At 36.2% G+C, this 22,653-nt stretch overlaps 2 protein-coding genes across 2 annotated transcripts; one reads left to right on the plus strand and one right to left on the minus strand.

The window, feature by feature from the left end:
- Nucleotides 1-3,273: 3,273 nt before the first annotated feature.
- Nucleotides 3,274-11,882, plus strand: LOC100962549 (hippocampus abundant transcript-like protein 2). The gene is made up of 3 exons (XM_023509122.1): nucleotides 3,274-3,667; nucleotides 11,023-11,054; nucleotides 11,874-11,882. The coding sequence occupies exons 1-3, from the start codon at nucleotides 3,274-3,276 to the stop codon at nucleotides 11,880-11,882; spliced, it is 435 nt and encodes a 144-aa protein (XP_023364890.1).
- A 6,954-nt stretch (nucleotides 11,883-18,836) lies between these two features.
- On the minus strand, nucleotides 18,837-20,267 carry NAP1L2 (nucleosome assembly protein 1 like 2). The gene has a single exon (XM_003803641.3). It carries the CDS (start codon nucleotides 20,208-20,210, stop codon nucleotides 18,837-18,839), a length of 1,374 nt encoding a protein of 457 aa, XP_003803689.1. The 5' UTR covers nucleotides 20,211-20,267.
- Nucleotides 20,268-22,653: the final 2,386 nt, after the last annotated feature.

Raw genomic sequence — 22,653 nt, forward strand, 5'->3', positions numbered from 1 at the left:
TATATATTAGTCATCTATTTTTTTTAGACTTTGGTAAAAACATGATAAGAAAAAAATTGTTTGCTATTTGTATTTTGTCTTGTGTATTCTGTAACAAACAAGTAGTAAATGATTATGTATTCAAAAAAAATTGCACAGCTCTTGTTAAAGCTATATTGACAGGTACATTCTATTTTGGTTGATGATACAATGCTATTTTTCTTTTTCTAATATTATTTTGTAATTCTTTTTACATAGGAATATAATTGATTTTGTATAGTTATTTTGAAGTTAGCTACATTGCTGAATTTTTCTATTGTTTTTGGTAACTTGCAAGTAACTTGGCAACTCAGAACTAATGAAATTTGTATTTTTTTTTACAAAGCATTGGGATTTTTAAGTTATCATGATTGTATTAGTTAGGATCTTCAGCTTTACTAGGAGTGGTGGTAATGAGTACACTTATCTCATAATTGATTTGTAGATAATGCTTTTGTTTCCTCATAAAATTGATATATTTGCCCCAATGTTATCTTCAATGATTATGTCAATGTTTTGCCTATAGTTGATGTTCTGTAAATATTCATGGAATAAAGGAGCCTGAAATAAAAAAAAAATCAAATTCAAGAAACTCCAAAATACAAAATTAGTACATAAAATAGTTGCGTTTCTATGCACTAACAGTGAACAATCCAAAAAGAAAATTAACAAAGCAACTTCATAATTTCATTTACAATAACATCAAAAAGAATAAAATATTTAAGATTAAACTTAACCAAAGAGGCAATAAACTAGTACTCTGTAGATTACAAAACATTATTGAATAAATTAAAGACAAATGAAAAGACATACTACATTCATCCTACTCAAAGAAATCTACTCATTCAATGCAATCTCTAACAAAATATCAAAAATGTTTTTGAAAAAATAGAAAAACCCATCTTAAAATTAATGTGAAATCTCAAAGGACCACAAATAGCCCAAACAATTTTGGGAAGAAATAACAAAGTTGACATGCTCATATTTTCTGATTTCAATACTGTAAAACTACAGTAATCAAAATAGTGTGGGAGTGGCATAAAAACAGACATATAGACTAATGGAATAAAATACAGAACCAAAAAATACATGCTCAAATATATAGTAAAACGTTTTTGACCAAGGTGCCTGACCAATCAACAAAGAAAAGACAGTTTTTTTTAATGGAAGGTACTGGCAAATTTGGCTATCCACATGCAAAGAGTGAAGTTGGGCCCTTACATTATGACATATAAAAAGGTTAACACAAAATGGATTAGATAACTAAATGTAAAAACCAAAACATAAAACTCTTAGGAGAAAAAAAATGGGGAGAAAGGTCAATGACATTAGTTTTGATAACAATTTCTTGGATATGACACCAGAAGCACAAGCAACACAAGACTATATGAATAAATTTGACTTTGTTAAAATTAAAAACCCCTGTGAATCAAGGATACTATCAACAGAATTAAAAGGTGGCCTACAGAATGTGATAAAAGGCAGGTATACTTCACTTTATTATGTATTACTTTATTATACTTTGTTCATATGAAGAAAATTTTAGTAGTATGGATAGATCAGACCAGTCATGACTTTCCCTCAAGCTAAAGCTTAATCCAGAGCAAGACTCTAAATATTTTCAATTCTATGAAGGCTAAGAAAGATGATGATCCTGGAGAAGAAAAATATAAAGCTACAATAGGTTGATTTATGAGGTTTAAGGAAGTTGAAATAGTCTTCATAACATAAAAGTACAAGGTGAAGTATCAAGTGCTAATTTAAAGGCTGCAGTCAATTATCCAGCAGATCTAGCTGAAATAGTTGATGAAGATGGCTATACCAAATAACAGATTCTCAACGTAGACAAAACTACCTTACATTGATAGAAGATGTCACCTAGGACTTTAATATCTAGGGAGTAGTAGTCAGTACCTGACTCCAAAACTTCAAAATACAGACTGACGCTTTTGTTAAGAACTAGTGGAGTTTTGGCTTAAACTTCTAGTTGAAGCCAATGCTCATTACCATTTAGAACATCCTAGGACATTTATGGATTATGTTAAATATACTCCACCCCTGTTCTCTAAATGGAATAATAAAGGCTGAATAACAAAACATTGGTTTGCATCATGGTTTACTGAATATTTGAAACCTACTCCTGAGACCTACTGCTCAGAAAAAAAATTCCTTTCAAAATATTTCTGCTCTGGCTCGGTTCCTGTGGCTCAAGTGGCTAAGGCGCCAGCCACATACACCTAAGATGGCGGGTTCAAATCCAGCCCTGGCCCGCCAAACAACAATGAAGGCTGCAACCAAAAAATAGCCAGGCGTTGTGACGGGCGCCTGTGGTTCCAGCTTGAGCCCAGGAGTTGGGGGTTGCTGTGAGCTGTGATGCCACAGCATTCTACCCAGGGGGAATAGCTTGGGGCTCTGTCTGAAAATATATACATATATATATTTCTGCTCACCAGATGCGAGGTGGAGGCCGGGCCTGAAATGGCTGGAGGCGAAGGGGGCTGGGGATCCGAGCTCTAGGAGGCAGCTGAGGCATGGGGCGGGGCCTGCAGCCTGGCGCCGACCGTTGGGAAGCTGGGTTCCGCGAGGCTCTGCCTCCTGACCTAAGGTGACCAGACGTCTGCTTTTGGTGGGACAGCCCCGCTTTTGAACAATTTGTCCCGCGTCCTGTGGCGTTTTTAAAAAGTCCCAATTTTTGGAAAGAATGCACGGGCGGGAGAAGAGGAAGGGAAAATACGATTTTCGGCTGCCATGTGGCTATTTCACCAGACCATGGGTTTTATATTATTTTTGTTAATTTTATAATGCTAAACTATAATAATAACAAATAATTGTTGAGAAGTGATTATCGAGAACTGTTTATCAAAGTTTGCATTGTTGTCAGGCCCTGCCCTACCCAGTCCCCTGCCCCCGCCCCTGCCCGCGTCTCTGCTCTCCGGCCACGTTGTCCTGCTTTACAAATGTTAAAATCTGGTCACCCTATGACCTGACCGCCCCGCTTGCCACTGAAGCTGCTGCCTGCAGCCGCTAGAGCCGGTACCGGTTCTGTCCCTTCTGCGCGGCTGCCGGCTCTGGAACTGCCTTCTTCCTGCTCCTCCTCGGCTTCAGCCTTGCCTGCCCCCTCAGCCCTCGGCGCCGCCGCCCCCTCCCGCAGGCTGCCGCGAGTCGCGGAGCCCACAAAGGCGCGGCCCCGCCGCCGCCTTCGCGGCGTCGCAGTAGTCCTGGAGCTCCCCAAGCCGGCGCGGGCATGGCCAGGGCATGAGAGTGAAGCTGTCACGTGAGCCAGAGGAGAAGGTGGCATTGGAGTCCGAGGTAGGAGCCATGCCGGAGAAGCCCACAGGCACGCAGGCCCTGGGCAGCAGTTGGCTACAAGGCTTTCACCTACCAAGTGTATATCATGCTGCTATTTTCATCTTCCTTGAATTCTTCTCCTGGGGCCTGTTGACCACTCCAGTGTTGACTGTTCTACTTGAAACATTTCCTCAACACACATTACTTATGAATGGTCTCATTCAAGGTGTGCAGAGCCTGCTCTCTTTTCCGAGTGCCCGGCTCATAGGTGCTCTGTCTGACGTTTGGGGGAGGAAGCCCTTTCTCCTTTTCACTGTCTTCTTTACCTGCTTCCCAATCCCACTGATGAGGATCAGCCCATGGAGGTATTTTGCGATGATTTCTGTGTCTGGAGTCTTCTCAGTCACGTTCTCTGTGATATTTGTCTATGTATCTGATGCCACTCAAGAGCTCAAGTGAAGTACTGCTGATGGATGGGTCATAGGTTTTGGCTCAGTTAAAATTGCAGCATTCATAGCTATGGTAGGAATTCTATTGTGGCTCAAAATATCTTTCTTAGCATCTTGATGAGATCATTAGTTAATAAGAATACTGTCCTCCTTGGGGCGGCACCTGTGGCTCAAGGGAATAAGGTGCTGGCCCTATATGCTGGAGGTGGCCGGTTCAAACCCAGCCCTCGGCCAAAAGCTGCAAAAAAAAAAAAAAAAGAATACTGTCCTCCTGGGCTTGAGCTTTCAGATGCTCCAATTAGCCTGGTACAGTTTTGGATCTCAGGCCTGGATGATGTGGGCAGCAGGGACTGTGGCCTCCATGTCAGTATCACATTTCCAGCAGCCAGTGCTCTTGTCTCTCAGAATGCAAAGTCAGATCAGCAAGGAGTTGCACAGGGGACCATAACTGGAATAAGAGGACTATGCAATGGCCTGGGGCCAGCACTTTATGGCTTCATATTCTACATGTTCCATGTAGAACTGACCGAATTGGGCCCAAATTTGAATGCTAGCAATGCTCCCCTACAGGGAGCTGTCATCCCAGGCCCACCATTTTTATTTGGGGCATGTATAGTTCTTATGTTTTTTCTGGTTGCCTTATTCGTCCTCGAATACAGTTAAACCAGTGGAGTTCAAAAACATAGCAACAGTGGCAGTGGCAGCCTGACCAACACCTCAGAACGGGGCAGTGATGAGAACATTGAGCCACTGCTTCAGGACAGCAGTATCTGGGAGTTCTCTTCCTTGGAGGAGCCTGGGAATCAGTGCACAGAAAAGAGGATTCTGCAGATGCCATCTCTGACAACCCTGGAGGGAGCCACACCACATGGAGACATCCTGGTGCTGGAGGGGAGAAGCTAGCAGCATCCTTCAGGGCCAAGTTTGATAAATGTTCCCCTCCATCCTTCCCTCTTGCTCTTCCTCCTCCATTTTTGTTTTTGTTTGTTTGTTTTCTTCTATTCTTTTTCTTTGTGTGCTCAGGTAAGATTTGAAATACTTCCTTGAAAATAATGTGAAACTTAAATGTAAAAAACAATGGCTTTCCTATAACAACTCCAGAGTGAGTGACAGCAGTCTTTCCATGCCCTTCTTAGCAGGTGAAGGATTGTACTAGAACTGCCGTCTCTGGCAAGATTGCAGGTAAAGAATTCCTTATTTTTTTCCTTCCTTTTTCTCTGAATTTAGTTTTTTCTCAACCCTTTGGTGTTGATGAGTGGTCACTCTTGAGTCACTCAGTATTAGGGATCTATTTGTCTTTGTTCAAAGGTCAAATGAAAACTTAGTTTTACTCTCCTTTTCTCTACTTCCCATTCTTGGCTAAAATGAGATTCAACATACATACATCTCTCTGGACATTAATAATGCTTATCAGTGGTCACCTTTACTACATAAAGGACATTTTTCTTATGAATTTAAATTGTATAGAAATCACACCTCAGATTCCTGGACCTAGTGTCCTCCTCAGATCCAAGATAATTTTATAGAAGAAGAAAACACATTAAGCATTCTGGTAGCAACATTGAAATTGGAGGGTATTTCTAAGAAAGCTTTTTAACAATTTGAAAATTCCTAAATAAGGGTGAGCATTAGTACCTAAATACCAGTGGAGTTTATATACAAGTTCTGACTCATAATGCATTATTACTGTTTGCTCTTTCCCACATCTCCTATATCCTGGTTCTCATCCATCACACTCCTGCCTTAACTACTCTGTAGTATGCATTTGTTTTTAATTTTTATTTCAAGCTTTTTTAATTTGACTTTTGAATCTCATGGGAGTATGCACATGAAATTCCTTCCTAAAATATTATGGTTTAGTGAAGCTCGGTTTCACAAAAAGTGTCTTGCTAATTTTCTGAGGTGTTTTATGGACAAAGAAAACTTTACAGATTTATATGTATTTTGCTGCATCAGTAAATGGACCATTATTAACTAAGGCCTACCTTTAACAGAGCACTCCTTTGAAATCTTTATGGATATGACATATATATAGATATTTGTAAGGGGTTTTAATTTTTTTTGATGGGGTGCTGTGTAAATCTTGTATTTATAAATGTAATGAGGGTGTTGACAGAAAAAATATATACAAATTTTATAAAGGATTGTGTACTGACTGAATACATTTAAAAGAAAATATATTTGGGGCAGTGCCTGTGGCTCAAAGGAGTAGGGCGCTGGCCCCATATACCGGAAGTGGCGGGTTCAAACCCAACCCCAGCCAAAAACTGCAAAAAAAAAAGAAAATATATTTTGAAACCTGTCTGCTATGAACAGAGATAACATATCTTTTTACTATGCTGTTGGTGTTTGGGTTAAGCTTCCTAATGCATAATAAATTTGCATTGGATTCTTTAAAAATATATATTTCTGCTCATGGACAATGCACCTGTTCATCAAAAGGTCTGATGGAAATGTACCAAAAGATAAATGTGTTTTAATGGCCTGATAACACAATATCATTTATTCTGCCCATGGATCAAGTAGCAATTTAGACCTTCAAGTCTCATTATTTAAGAAAGACATTGCATGAGCCAATAGAAGCCATAGATAGTAATTCTTTTGATAGATCTGGAAAGGAACCTTCTGGAAAAAATTGACCATTCTAGATGCCATTAAGAACATTTGTGATTTATGAGAATAGATTAAAATATCAACATTAACAGGAGTTTGGAAGAAATTGATCCCAACTCTCATGGATGACTTTGATAAGATCAATAATTCAATCAAGAAAGTAACTTCAGATATGGTGGAAATAGCAAGAGAACTAGAATTGGAAGTGGAGCTTGAAGATGTTGCTACAATCTCATGATTAGACTTGAATGGATGAAAAGAACATTTTGTTCTTATGATGAACAAAAATGTGGTTTCTTAAAATGCAATCTATTCCTGGTGAAGATACTCTGAAAAATTGGCAAAATGACACCAAAGAATTTAGAATATTATATACATTTAGTTAATAAAGTAGTGGCAGAGTTTGAAAAGGTTGACTACAATTTTGAAAAAGTTCTACTGCGGGTAAAATGCTCTGAATAGCACTGCATGTTACAGAGAAAACCTTTAGTGGAAGGAAGAGTCATTTGATGTGGCAGATTTTATTGTTGTGTTATTTTAAGACTTTCTCACAGTCACCCTCTGTAACCAACAGCCTGATCAAGCAGCCATCAACATGAGACCCCACTAGCAAAAAGGTTACAACTTACTTTAGGTTCAGATGATAACGTTGTTTAGCAATAAAGAATTTCAAATTAAGGTATGCACATTTTTTAGACATAATGCTATTGTATACTTAATAGACTACAGTATAGTGTAAACATAACTTTCATATGCACTGAAAAACCAAAAATAAATGGTGTGACTCAATTTACTGTTATAAGAAATTTATTATGGTGGTCTGGAACTAAACCCACCACCATATATTTGAGGTATGCTTGAGTTGCAAATCTGTACGTGACAACAGATTAATATTCAGAATATACCAAGGACTCCTACAACTCATCAACAAGGAAAAAAGTCCAAAACAGAAAGAGGCAAAGGACTTCAATACATATTTCTTCAAAGAATATATAAAAATGACCAAGAAGCACATGAAAACATGTTCAACATCACTTTTCAATGGGGAAATTAAAAGAAAAACCACAATGAAATACCACTTTACACCCATTATGATGGCTATTATTATTATTATTATTTTGGCCGGGGCTGGGTTTGAAACCTGCCATCTCCAGCATATGGGACTGGTGCCCTACCCTTCTGAGCCGCAGGCACCACCCAATGACTATTATTTTTTATAAAAGAGAAAATATCAAATGTTAGTGAAGATTTGGAGAAACTAGAACCCTTGTAAATTGCTAATAGAAATATGAAATGATGCAGCCATAGTGGAAAACAGCACAGCAGTTCCTCAAAAAAATAAACAGAGAATTACTCTAATATTCAACAATTCCACCCCTAGTTATGTACTCAAAAATTTGAAAGTAGGGTCTCAAACAGACATTTGTATTCCCATGTTTATAGTGGCATTATTCAAAAAGCTTAAAAGTGGAGAAAAAAACCAATGTCCATCAAGAGGATTAATGGATATGCAAATTTTGATTTACATAATTAAATGTTACCTAGCTTTTAATAATTAAATATTATTGCATAATGTTTTGTAATTATTATTCAATAATAATTTAATATTTTCATACTATATAATCCAATATTATTCAGCTTTAAAAAGAAATTAAATGCTGATGCATGCTCCAACCAGGATGAATCTTGAAGACATTGTGCTAAGTGAAATAATCTAGACACAAAAGGGCAAATATTGTATGACTCCATTTACATGAGTTTCCTAGAATAGTCAAATTCATTGTGATAGATAATATATTAGTGATTTCCATCAGCTAGAGATAGTAAAGAATAGGGAGCTACTATTATCTTTTAATAGGTATAGAGTTTCAGTTTGAAAAGATAAGAACTTCTGGAGATGGATGATAGTGATGATATCAAAATAATATGAAGGTGCTTAATGGCATTTAACCATATACTTGAAATATTTAAAATAATAAATTTTATGCTATATATTTCTTACCATTATAAAACAGTTAATGTGGGAAACTGTGTATATGTGGAGGAGAAGCATATGGGAACACAGTATCATCTGCTCAATTTTAATGTCAATCTGTAATTGTTCTAAAAAAAGATCTATTAATACAAAAAAGAGAACAGCTTATAAAGTCTTTAAAAATCTTTTATAAATCTAATGCTCCAGAAACAATCTTATTATTTTCAAGAAAATTGATTTGTAGTTGTACTGGCACTAATTCCAGGTTCTTTTCCTATATTTTGGATTTCTTTGTACCTGTGAGACTCTTGGGGTGTGGGGTGTGCCATTTCCTCCATAGTCATAATCCAATTTCTTTATTTGTCATCTGTGGGTGTCTCATGCAGAAATCAAACCCCATTCCTTTTTATATGACCATGCTGACAACAGAGTAGACACATCTTAATATGAATGAATAAACAAACCAAATATTTAATGGTAAAATAGAAATGAATTGTTATGTGGAAAGACAGAAGTACAAGCTTAATCAACAGACACTCAAGTTCTGGGAAACCTATAACATAACCCTGGGTTTCCTGAATAATTGCCTAAATTATATGAATGGATTTTAAAATGTGTAGGAAATGGACCAATACCAGGAATCACACCACCTCCCTACCCTCAGCCAGAAAGAATTAGTAATTTTGAACAGACCAATATCAAGCACAGAATTTGCAAAAACAATATAAAATATTCCAAAAAGAAAAAGTCCTGTATCAGATGGTTTTACACCAGAATTCTGCCAAACCTTCAAACAGGAGATCGTACCTGTATTGCAGAACCTATTCCAAAATGTAGAGAAAGAACAAATCCTCTCCAACACATTCTGCAAAGCAAACATCACCCTGATACCAAAACCAGGAAAAGACCCCCAAAAAAGAACAGACCAATATTATTAGTGAATATTGACACAAAATATTCAGTAAAATCCTAGTTAACAGAGTACAGCTAAACATTAAAATTATACATTATTAAAATATTATTTCTGAGATTGTACATTAATAATATACTGAGTCTGTTAAAGTTGTTCTCTTGAGGTATGAGTTAACAGTTCTGAATTCTATATATGTACACTGAGATCAAGCAAATAAGTACATGAATGATGAGAGTTGCATTTTTCACTGTTGAGGTGAGAAGTTACAGAAAATCAAAGAGACAATTTAGAATTGTCCATGTGGTAATTAAGGCATTAAGTTCAGAGAAATGGATATGAAAGCATTCTTACCTTAACATAAGATACTTATCTAAAGACAGGAAAATTACTGCAGAAACTTGTATGTATAGGGTTAATATATGTACATGAATTTCCTAGCTCTGTTTATTAAAAAGGTGTAGAAGCAATAACATCCCAGTACAACAAACACAGCCAGTAGTCAGGTCTTAGTTTCTGACACTATTCTTCAAAATAAAGAACAAAGGCTTTTTGTGGAGAAGTGGGTTATTCTGAGACTGGGATACAAAATACCTAAGATGAGCCTACGGTATCTTGTACCATCAGAAAGTAGAAAGAGTGGGTATATGTAAAACACACACACAGAGGCATATGTCTAAGGGACCCAGAAAAGAACTGAAGGACCTCCCAATAACCAAAGCTGGAATAATTTGTGTAAAAATAAGTAACATAATATTGGATTATAACCAAAATCATACACATATCTATGAGTCTATATTGCCATAGAAAGGATTAAATAAATAAATGGTGAAAAAGAGAAATTTCCTGTAGAAATTAATTTCAAACAATGTATGTAGATACTCCTGCAAAGGTGTATCCTAAGTCCAAAGTGCTTCTAAATTGTAACATTTTGGAAGGTGGCAAGGGGATGAATGTAACTTTACAATGTAGGAATCTGGGAAACTACCTCCATCAGATGATCAAAGTTAACATAATCAGTTAAGTCATGCTGATAGTATTTTCCTTCAGTATGACATGATGAGAAATATGCTTCATTTCTATTGTCTTCCTTTCAAAAGCCCATAAACTCACTCTAACCATGAAACAAATACTAGACAAATCTGAACTGAGGAACATTCTAAAAAGTGCCTAACTGTTTCTTCTCAAAACCATTAAGGTCATCAAAAACAAGTAAGCCAATATATGTGCACACCAAACCTGAACAAGGGAACTGCCTGCTAAAATATAAAATTTAAATAAGATCCAGTGTCTTGTAACATAATACTCAAAATGTCCAGGATATAATAGAATCGTTCATTATATCAAAAATAAGAAAATCATAACTTGAATGAGAAAAAACAATCAATAAATTCCAATATCAAGATGGATCAAATATTGCTATTATCTGAAAAGGATTTTAAAGTAACCATCATTAAATGCCTCAACAAGCAATGTATAAACACTCTTAAAACAAATAATAGAAAATCTCTGCAAAGAAATAGAAACTATAAAAATGAACAAAATGAAAATTACAAAATTGAAAAACCAAAATAACCAAAATAAAAATCTCACTGGATGTGTTCCATAACAGGACAGAATCAGTGAACTTGAAGACAGATAAAGAAAATTGACCTAGGTTTGGTGCCTGAAGCTCAGCGGCTAGGGTGCCAGCCATATACACTGGAGGTGCTGGGTTCAAACCCAGCCCAGGCCTACCAAACAACAGTGACAACTACAGTTAAAAAATAGCCAGGCATTGTGGCAGGCGCCTGTACTCCCAGCTACTTGGGAAGCTGAGGCAAGAGAATCATTTAAGCTCAAGAGTCAGGTTGCTGTGAGCCATGATGCCACAGCACTCTACCAAGGGCGACATAGTGAGACTCTGTCACAAAAAGAAAAAAAAAAAAAAAGAAAATTGACCTAATCTGAACAATAGAAAATAGACTTAAAAATAAAACAGAACTGTAAGAGCTCTGACAATAACAAAAGATCTAGCCTTCATGTCATAAGAGTCCCACAAAAAGAATGTAGCAGCAAATATAGTCAACAAAATAAAGGCTCAAAATTTCCAAATTTTGGCAAAAAGCATACACCTACAGGGCTTATGGGATTCTATGTTCTATTTTTATACCTTCCTGTGAATCTAAAATTATTTCAAGTAAAAAGTTAAAAACATAAAGTGACACAATTATTTCATTCATTCCCTTCTGTTTGTGATCACCTTGGGGATATAGAGTTTAAAAGAGTAGCTTTAATTTAAGTTTCTATTATGTTAAGGGAATTACTCTGTGCCAGGCATTATGCTAAGTGCTTGAAAGTCATTATCACTATGTATCATCAAGACAAACATATCATATAGGCAATAGTAATTGTCTCCATTGTACAGATGAAGAAACTGCTGACAAGTAGGATTTGTTAGTTTATCCCAGGTTACATAAAATACAATCTGGAAAAAAAAAAGTTTAAAAAAGCAAAAAAAAATTAAATTAAATCTATGATTACATGACCTAAAATGGGCCATAATTATAATGTCTACATTATAGAATACTTAAAGGAAAATGAAATTTAATACATTTCTGTAATGTTTTTGCATTTTTAGGATATGTAAAAAGCTTCAGCCTAGCTGTTACAAATTCTAAGTCAATGGCAAAAGAATATAAGTTACTATGTCTTCTTGTGCTAGCACCAAGTGCTTTTCATAAGCATAGAGACATTTTAATATTAAGTGAAACTGAAACATCATTCAATGTCATTGAAGACAGCACAGTATGATAAAAAGAAAAAAAAAAGTATAAGCAATGATAATCAGATTTGAGTTCTCCTTTCAGTAGTTGAATGATACTGGCACGTTATAATGTCAACATCTTTGATTTTTCATCTGAGAAATGGAGATAACCACCCATATCCAAACTCACTCTAGTTAGAATGTAATGCTCAGTCTACAAACACTGTGCTAACTTATAGTAGTCTTATTTGATAAGACTAATGGTGAAATTGAACATGCAATATAAAGGTCTTCCGTTGTCTAATATGGGGTCTTAGCAAAGAAAACTAATTCATCTAAGCCATAAAATAAAAAATACCTCATCATACTAGGGAAAATAACTCATTGGAAGTAATTCACTCTTCCTTATCCATAGCATTCTTAACAAATTCTGTGATATTTTGGAAAAGAAAGATTATTGTCTAAATATTATTTCCAATTTTACTTGTATATTCTGCAACAAAATATCCACATACATACACAGATGCAAGCGTGCATATTCATAATAAGATGTCACTTTTTATTACCTCCTTTCATCTGAAAACTTACAGATAAATAATATTGCACTCATTGATATTGGTTTCACCTGTTGAGAATCTGTGAGCTTGCTCTCATTCTGAATCATCCAGTTTTGTGCTTGTATGTATGTGTGCATGTGTGTGCTCACTTTTGCGTGCACCTGCAAATACTATATAAAGTGTGAAAAAGAACATTTAATAGTAATGCTCAGATACCTTTTTCCATTTTCATTAAGTTGCCTTGTGGAATTTTTTATTTCACCATTAGTCTTATCAAATAAGACTACTTGGAAAGCTTTTTTCTCATGGTCAAGTGATATACTTAATTGGCATACAGAGCCTTTTGTATAAGTTTTAAATTAACAGATTCTCTATTTTACAGAGACAGTGAAGTACAGTTGGGTAGTTAACATCTATTTCTATATTTCACCTTCCAAATACACCTACACCTATGGCTCTGTAGGTGTCAGAACATGTAATACTCCCTTTATATGTACTACTTCTTGTGTAGATGGGGATACATATGACTTCCAAATCTGACCTGGGTCCAGTACCATTATAGCTCTTCAATCACAAGGGTGTCTATTCCACCAGTACTTGGAACAAGAGTTGGTCCAAAGCTGAATTTATCCAAAACTTCCTGCATTGCCAGTTTCCAGGACTCTTCTCTTACCACCCACTTAAGTTTTTGTTTCCCTAGTGTCTGTCAGACCAAAGCTAACCAGGCCAGGACATTCCCTCTGTATTGTCACTTGCCCCTCCCTATTCTAGGGTACTGTAGCTTTCCCAGACAAAAGGAACAAATTAACTTTCCAGGGGTGTCAACGATGGCCTCACTCCTGGCCTCCCATAAAGTGGCTTATTGCACCTGCCCCAAATATGCCTTGGCCAGGATTGCCTGTCTTCTCACTAGCCATGGAAATGTATTGTTACACACAGAAAATGGTTCCACAAAATACCTGATAGGGCTCTCATTTTCGCCAGCACTTGTGTGCATCCATGCATACATATGTAAACAAGCACCCACCCTGCACTCCCATACCTGTATGATAAGACATCAAAAACCATACTTAAAACTAGGGCAAGCGAGCTTCCATGAAGATTCAACCTCTACTCCCCTCCCCTAAGTGCACACACAAGCCCAGGAAGAGAACGTTTACAAGGGCTGGAGTCCTTTATTTGATGAATGACTGATCTCTCTCATGCACTCCCAACCCACTTCATGCCCAATCCCACGCAGGAGCATGTGTGAACACACGCACAGAGAGAGAGAGAGAGAGGATGTGTAGGTAGCTATGTGAAAGTTTGGGATGAGGGAAGTGAATTACTCATTGGCTGCATGACCTCCAGAGCTTTTATTACCTTACATTGAGAATGAATCAACAAATGAATCATTAGTGTGATTTTTTAAAAGATTGTGTGTTTTTTGTTGTTGTTGTTGTTGTTGTTGTTTTTTGCCGGAGCTGGGTTTGAACCTGCCACCTCTAGGTATATGGGGTCAGTGCCCTACTCCTTGAGCCACAGGTACTGCTCAAAATATTGTGTTCTTTTGAGCATTCTTTTCTCCTTTTAACAACTATACTGTCTGGCAAAAAATTTCAAGAAAATACGTATCAGAGGTATAGTCTGTGTAAGGTCACTCTGTATATTTCTTTTAAAAGAATACTTGCTTTGGGGCAGAGCCTGTGGCTCAAAGGAGTAGGGCGCTGGCCCCATATGCTGGAGGTGGCGAGTTCAAACCCAGCCACAGCTTAAAAAAAAAAAACTGCAGAAAAAAAAAAGAATACTTGCTTTATATTCTGCTTCATGTTGTATATATCTGTGGTAACTGAATAGTGAAATATATCTATGGATGGCAAATAATTTCATGTAATTTTTATTTTCCAGATTATATTTTTCTCTAGTTCCCAAAATTTTAAAGTGAGCATCATGCTGTATTTATTGGTCAGTGAACAAATGGTTTATGGTGAGTGTTGAGCTTATATAGACAAACAAAAGGCTAATGAATGTACTTGACAGTTAAGAAATAGCACACCACAGTTACATTTTTTTAATCAGCCAGACTTGTCAATAACTTAAGTAAGAACTATCACTAAACTTAACACTTAGCCCTTCTTAATATTTGCAGATATCTTGGAGATTTTGGTATTATGATGAAAAATATGTCCTTTCACTTTTGTGTAATTTAAAAACAAAGGGAGCAATTACTAGTAATTTAGTAAGAATTTACTGCACCCATACTATATACCAGTTTTGAGTATTTTACAGATAAAAACTTACTAATAAAAATAATTAAATAGATATACACATTTAGCATTTATGTCCCATGCATAGTTCTAAGCACTTTATATAAACGAATTGATTTTTCATGGTAATTTTATGAGGTATAACTATTATCATGTTTTTACAGATATGAAAACTGAGATACATAACGTAACTTGTACAAGATCATTGAACTAGTAAGTTACAGAGTTTTGAATCTAGGCAACATGACTTCAAAGACTAAACACTTTGCCATATGATGTAAAATAATGAGTATTATAATTTATACCATAAATTATTATACAGGTTGTCCATAAAGTTCATGTTCAATTTAAAAAGATAACTACTTTAAATTGCATGCTAACTTCACAAGCACTCTGTATATCCAAAAATTAAGTTTTATGTATTTAAGTGTATTCCCTAGGAATAACAAAATTTTAACAAGGCCCATCAGCCACCTCAGTGAGCCCTCCAGGCCAATATGAATGATTGTTTTTTTAAAGATAAATATAGATGGAACTAAGGTAAAATTCTATGTTTTGTCACACTTGAGTCCTAAACCCTAGTGCAGAGATGTCTGGTATATGGACTGAAGCTGGTGGCTTACCCTCAGGGCCTAAAAAGCCTTTATATTAGTCTAAACCCATATCACATGAACACCTCAAATTGAATCCATAAGAGGAAAAAGGAAATAAGTAGTCCCAGTCATCAGTAGGCTGGCCTGGAACTCACATCTAGGCCTTGATACTCTCCAATAGGACATAAACCATTTAATAGAATACACACCTCACTCAAGGGGGGGTCCCCACACTCTGGGACTATAATAAATGAGACAAAGCAGGACTACTTAATTTTGTCTAACTACAATCAAAAACAAGGTCAATGTGCCACCTACAAAATACCAAACACATCTCCCCTCAATTGCTACTTCTTTACCAATTACAGCTTTATCTTTGTTCTAGTCTCTACTCACTATGAATAAGATTTACTGAACTACCAATCATAAAACTGTCTCCCCTTTCTGTCAACATCGAATCTAGAGTAAAGCTCCAATTTCTTAAAGCCACCACAAAATCACACAACCAAAGCCCAAATCCTGCAGCATATTTTTTCTAATACCCACTTCCTAATAGGTTCCATGGTTCCCTACTGCATGTTCTCTCTCACTGCAGTGATAAATAAACCTAACTTCTTCAACTATAAGAATGTCCCTGCCTTTGCCTTAAGGACACTGATGTAAGAGACAGCTACAGCAAAGATTAGACTGCCCTCAAGAGCAAGCCCAGAAACACCTTTATTGTTTTATCTCATGGAGGCAAGAGAGACAGAAAATATTGTAAATTGCCTGGGCCTCCTCTATGAAAAAGCAAGAGAGGTACACCTATGTTCCAAACTTTTTAATTCACGATAACAGTAGACACAATTGAACAGTAAACACAATGTGTGTAGGAGGGGTTTGAAGAGAGTCAAGAATTGATGATTAGGAATTGATGATTAGAGGTCAGGAAAGGTTAATGGTGGTGAAAGGTTATAAAAATCTATATTTATGAGGTATACATTGGAAATACCTCCAGGCTTTGGTTCCCTTATAATAGTAAGTTGTCTGTTTCACCTATATTTTGTGAACTACTGCAACCCCAGAGAAAAGGAAATGAACATCTACCATTATTCCTGGGAGAAAGATTTAACATTAGAGGAAGATCTTGTCCAGACCATAGGGGAAAGAAAAGACTCATACCTCCATTTCCAGTTGATTTTAGAAAAATGAGACAGAAATATGAGTAATAAGCAATGTTAACATACTTACCTCTCTGGGCCAAACTATGAAGGAGGAAGCATGCTCAATAGTGGAAGAATAAGTTAAGAGAAGAAAAAATTTGCTCCACTTTTGTTTTATAGTTATGTGAGGTGACATCACAACTACCTGAGATGGAAGAGTAGCTTAGCAGCAGTAAAGAAAGAAAGTAAGCATTTTCTAGCCACTATCAGCTCTCCTGTAGCATGGAAGGAACCAACAAATTCCCTCTTCTCCTAGGAGGATGGATGTAAACTTCATGGAATCTGCCAAAGGGAGAAGCCAAATCTGTGAGTTTCTAGAGGCTAATAACAACCTGTTATTAACAACTTGTCAGCTCTGGAACAAAATGTGACTAACCACATCCCATTACCCACAGTCAGTGCATGCTCCACCTCCAATTTTATAAAGTAATGTAAGCCCCTATACATCTAGTTAGGATTGTGGAAGGGTAGATAAAAAATACAATATACAGATTAACACATAGGAGCCTATTATTTATAAAGAGTGCTTAAATTATTAAATAGCAATGAGTTTACTGGATCGATTAGAATTGAAGTTTTTGTCTCCCTGCAACCCTGTGGAGTACACATAGATTCAAGATTAAGATCAAATTACAGTTATAAACACTAAAAATGATACACTTCCTTTGTACATCTTTGTACAAATTTGCATGCATATTTATAAATACATATAAAAGTAATTATAGAATAAAATATTAATTGGGGGAGGTGGGCATAAGTATTTTTGTTTTAATTAATTCTTTTTAAAAGTATTTTCCAAATGTCCTCCAATGAATATATTACTTTTATTTTCAGAAAAAAAGGAACAGTTTTTAAACATGAAACACTATGAAATTTTTATTCATTTTATTTTGCAGTAAAAGAACATGAACTATACAGAAACAAATAAAATAAAAACCAGAATGGTCCTTAGGCAAAGAGTTAAACACAAGTTCTTACTGAATAATGGCTATGGAAATTTCCCTTAGCATTTAGAAAAGCTGTTCTCTAATGCAGAGGAAATCATATACCATGGTATCAAATGTTTTTTTTCTGATAAAGGAAGGAATTAGAGAAAGCTTTTATTTGTTCAAAGTAACCCAGTGCTATTGATGCAAGCCCCCCCAAAGACTCTCCCAGTACTACTTTCAAAATGAACATATCAAACTTGATTTATTAGAATGTAGTTATTTCTTCACGCTCCTAAGACCCAGATTTTATATATATATAAATATATATAAAAAGCAATGCAAACAATTATTGAGCTTCATCCTCTGGACATGAATGCCAAGTTAGTCTCTCTTCATAAAAAGCAATAACAATTTGAGGACACTTCATATTTGCCTCTTTTGCCAGCACCAAATCTGCCTCATCTGAATCTTTCCTATTGTGAGGGAAAAAAAAAATCCAGTTAAAAATCTAAATTGTGTATGTCAACTCTCAACTGTTCATTTAAGAAATAATAATGCAATCAAAAGGTATTTAAGTACTTCAGGTGTGTGGGGGGGGAGATGTTAAATGTTAATTGTGGTTATGTTCCAATAAACTTAAGTTTTCCAAAAAAAAAAAATGATAAAGTGATCACTTTCAATGAATGATTCAATACACTATAGAAAAAGAGAATTATATACTGTAATCATAGTTTACACAATCTCACAGAACAATATATGTAAACTTTTAAAAGCAGTATCATTAACAGTTTACTGATGAGTAATAATCTCACTATGACTGTTTATTACAGTCACATAAAGTATAAGAACCTATGAACAAGCTGTTATTAATAATAAATGTAGTTTTATCTGAAATTATTAACCAAAGGTAGGCCTTTTTTAAGTATTCAAGTTTTAAATTCTATTGTATTTCTACTGCAAAATGAAGCAGGCACAACAAAATTAAACCCACTAGCTAAAGGACCAAACAAATATTGATCTCATTTAGCACTTCTCTTAGTATTCACAGCCTCAGATTAATAATTACATGACAGAAGTACTTCAGAAGGATTAAACTACACAACATTGTATTAATAACTAAAACATTTACCACAATCTATATTTCTTGAAAACATTTGACTACTAAAATGGATGATCAAATTACTTATTATTTTAAATTTTTTTCTTATATCTCTGAGACATGTGTTATAACAAGAAAAATACAGAACACAAGGCTTCTTATATCTTAGGTAAATAGATCTAGACAGTTTTGGGGTCATGCATACTTTGCCTCAGCGATCAATATCTTCTACCAATACCTCAAGGTTTTTACAACAGGCTTTAACCTCCTCAATTGCAGCCATCCAATTATCATAAATAATTTTGTCATAAATTGCATCATTAACTTCTCTAACTACCCCCTCCTGCTGAGATTCAAGTGCATCGCCCGAGAAAAATAATACTGATCTTGGGATTATATAAGTACGTAAATTGTGACCAAGTAAAAAATCATCATTTTTATCCCTTCCATTTGAATTAATTCCATGAGGTGAGAAAAAATTGAAGAACGAATCCTTGGGAAAATCTTCAGTCACAGTTCGTATCGTTCCCCAGATCCGATGTTTTTGCTGCTTCTTAATGGTTTTCAGAGTGACATTCTTTCCTTCATTCCAATCTATCTCACAGCCTGTGGAATACTCAATTGCAGTCCCTCTATAGGGGTGGGGATCATAATAAGCTAACTTTGACTTCAACACATAGGTTTTTGTCAACAGCTCGTTTTTGAAATATTCGTTGGGTTTGAAGTGAAATTCTAATGTGAAACTCAGAGGCTCACCGGGGTCTGAAAACTTCACTTTAATATCTGTTAGGAGCTTCAGAATAGGTTCATCATATTTCTTAATCAAAGGAGTGAGTGTGTCAACGTTTTTTAAGACAGTAAGCCAAAAATCAGGAATCCCCTTAGGATCCTCTTCTTCCTTATTCTCTGTTCCAGTAGCCTCAATGACCTCATGCTCATCATCATCTTCAGCAGCATAATCATAATAATAGTCCTCATAACCATCATCCTCATCCACATACTCATGTACCATACCCTCCTCGTTACCATACATCTCTTCCTCATCATACATTTCCTCATCACCATCTGCCTCAGAGTCAGATTTGTATTCACATTCCTCTTCTGTTGGTTCATAGATTGCATTGATGATCTGCCGTCTTTTTTCTAGTAAAGGTTGATACATTTCTGCAAACTTTCTTTCAATGTCATGAAATTCCCTCAGGAATTTGGACTCTAAACTGGCCGCTCTGATTTGAAGCTTTTTAAGAGCTAACACACGGTACTTAACCTTCGCAGGTAGACTTTCAACAAAGTCTGTATCTAAAAGATAACCAATAAGTCCTTTTGGACGGTCTGGATTTGAGTCCTCATTATCTCCGCTTTTTCTTTCATCTTTCCTGGACCCAGCAGCAGCATCTTCACCTTTCTCTCCTTCTTCCCCAAACCCAGAGGCGGCTTCTTCGCCGCAGTTCCCATCATCTCCAGAAACAGCAGCAGCACCTTTGCCGCGCTCCGGATTTTCCCCGGGCCCCTCCATCATTATGTTATTGCCAACCTCTTCGTGACTGGATTCTGATAGTTCTTTGTGGTCGGCTGACTCGGCCATTTTTCAAAAGACCGTACACACCTAAGGTGCCTACGACGGAGATGAGGAAATCGGATGTCCCCAGGAAAAAGACTCACCAGGAAAATGTCAGAAGCGGCGGGGTGGCCAGGGCAGGGATGGAATGAGCAGTGGAGGCCTGGACTCCAGGAGCTGCTTGCTGCCGGGGTAAAAAGCAGTGCTGAAGCTCTGGAATCTGGCCTGAAGCAGCCGCGGCCTGGGCTGGGTGTGGAAGGCGGCAGTATCTGCTGACCTGTCCTGGGAGAGCCGACCGAAGACTGCCGAGAGCCGCAGTGGACAGACTCCTTCTGCAAACAATTGCTGCTGCAAGAAAAAAACAAAACAAAACAAAACAAAACAAAAAGAAAACTATTCAGCAATATGATTACGCAGCTGTCTGGTCTGAATTTTCTTGGTACATCAGCTTGCTTAGTCACTCTCTTCCCTCCCACAGCTCTGCTCTAATCTCATTTGCTGGTCCGTAGTGATTGACAAACTCTGAGCCAACGAATTATTTGATCTGTTACGTTTTCTATTCTGTTCACATTTCCAGACTCTAATATGTCTGATTCATCCACTTCTCATTCATCGTCCACCGCACACCCCGCAGAGCTTTCTAGAAACTCAATAAGTTTATTAGTTTACTCATTCAACCTTTATCTGATATTTTATAATTTCAAAATGTAACTAAAATGTCAGACAATAGAAGATGGCAAGGCATCTACTCATCTTAAATCAAACTCTTGATTTCAGGGATGTGGGTAGGGGAGAGGTAGTTGGTGGAGATACTACAGAAAGATGCCAGAAGGTTTAAAAACACCAAAATTTAGCATTGATGGTCTTTAGGTGGTGATTTAAATATGTTATGTTCTGTTTTCCTGTATTTTTCACAAGCTATATTTAAGGTTGGAAAATTCTCATAACATTTTCTGCAGGAGGAGGAGGGTGGAGGTGAGATGAAGGTGGGAACTAATGAGAGCACACATTGAGAAGTCAGTATGGTGTATTACTAGTGAACACATCAGACAATAAACCAGTTTCCTAATTTATCAATAACACTGACTTTCCATTTTCTTCTTGATGCTGTTTTTAAAAGCCACTGGGAACTTTAAAAGGAAAAGCCAAAATATACAGTCAAATTTCTTTTTAAAAATCGTAACATTTATTTGCCACTTTGAAGTTAATAGGAAAATGATTAAATAAATGATATAGTATTCATAGTGTGGAATATTAAAATTTCCTAGTGATCATGGTGATATTTATTTTGTCCATATTGCTGATGCTGATCATTCATTAATTAAACAATTTTTAAAATTTTAACTTATTATTTTCCAGATTTATGCAATAACTTATATTGCTTTACTATCACAGACATAAACACTTTTGTCATACTGTATTTATTTAGAGCTTCAGTAAGTTTGAAGGTAAATTTTCCCTTTACTTATTTTATATATAGTGCATATCTTTACAGTATTTACAAAATTAACTTTTCATGTCTCACTCTGGTAGTCCCATCCATTCCAAATTTTCCTATTCTGTTTTTCTTCTTCTTCTTCTTCTTCTTCTTTTTTTTTTTTTTTTTGAGACAGAGTATCACTTTGTCAACCCCGGTGGTGTCGTAGCTCACAGCAACCTCAGACTCCTGGGTTCAAGGGATTCTGTTGTCAGTCTCCCAGGTAGCTGGGTTCACAGGCGCCAGCCACAAAGGCCGGCTGTTTTTTAGAGGCGGGGTCTGTTTCTAGCTCACGCTGGTGTGGAACTTGTCAACTCAAGCAATCCGCCCGCCTCCGCCTCGTAGAATGCTGAGATTATAGGCATGAGCCACCGCACTTGACCTAAATTTTCCTCTTCTAGTTCTGCAGTTGCAACATTTCCTGTATTTTTCTGATGATTTTCAAAATAAGGGATTTTTTTCATGTTGTGTGATTTCGTTTGTAATTATATTATGATCACACATAATTTTAAAATTTGTGAATATCTATTTTAATCCTTCTAATGAACTGGTAAAAGCACCATTGCCAATTACAGATATACAGTGGCTTTACAGTTTTATGTGTTTTTAAGAGTTGTTTAAAAGCAATACTAAATTATAACTTAGTCTGACTTAGGTAGTACATAATTCAAAAGTTTCATTTGCTATTTCTTGTCACATTGACTTTTAAAAGCATTTGACCTTCTAGATTGTGTATAAAATATGAGAAGTGTTAAATATTTTTTATTTGACATTACACACAAACCACACTAAATAAGAGGCAGAATTTCAGTAGACACCGGGAAATTAGATTTGCATAGAAAAGACCAAAAGTGCAAAGAAAACAATGCTACCTTATCTCCAACTTCAGCCTTTGCCAGGCTAATGAACATTAATTAAAACATCAGTGATTCTTGCTTGGTTCTGAGACAGTGAAGGTATTTCCCTAGTATTTAAACATATTCATATAACCAG

This window comes from Otolemur garnettii, unplaced genomic scaffold, assembly GCF_000181295.1.
Source record: "Otolemur garnettii isolate 467f Iridium unplaced genomic scaffold, OtoGar3 scaffold00380, whole genome shotgun sequence".
NCBI classification, from domain to species: domain Eukaryota; kingdom Metazoa; phylum Chordata; class Mammalia; order Primates; family Galagidae; genus Otolemur; species Otolemur garnettii.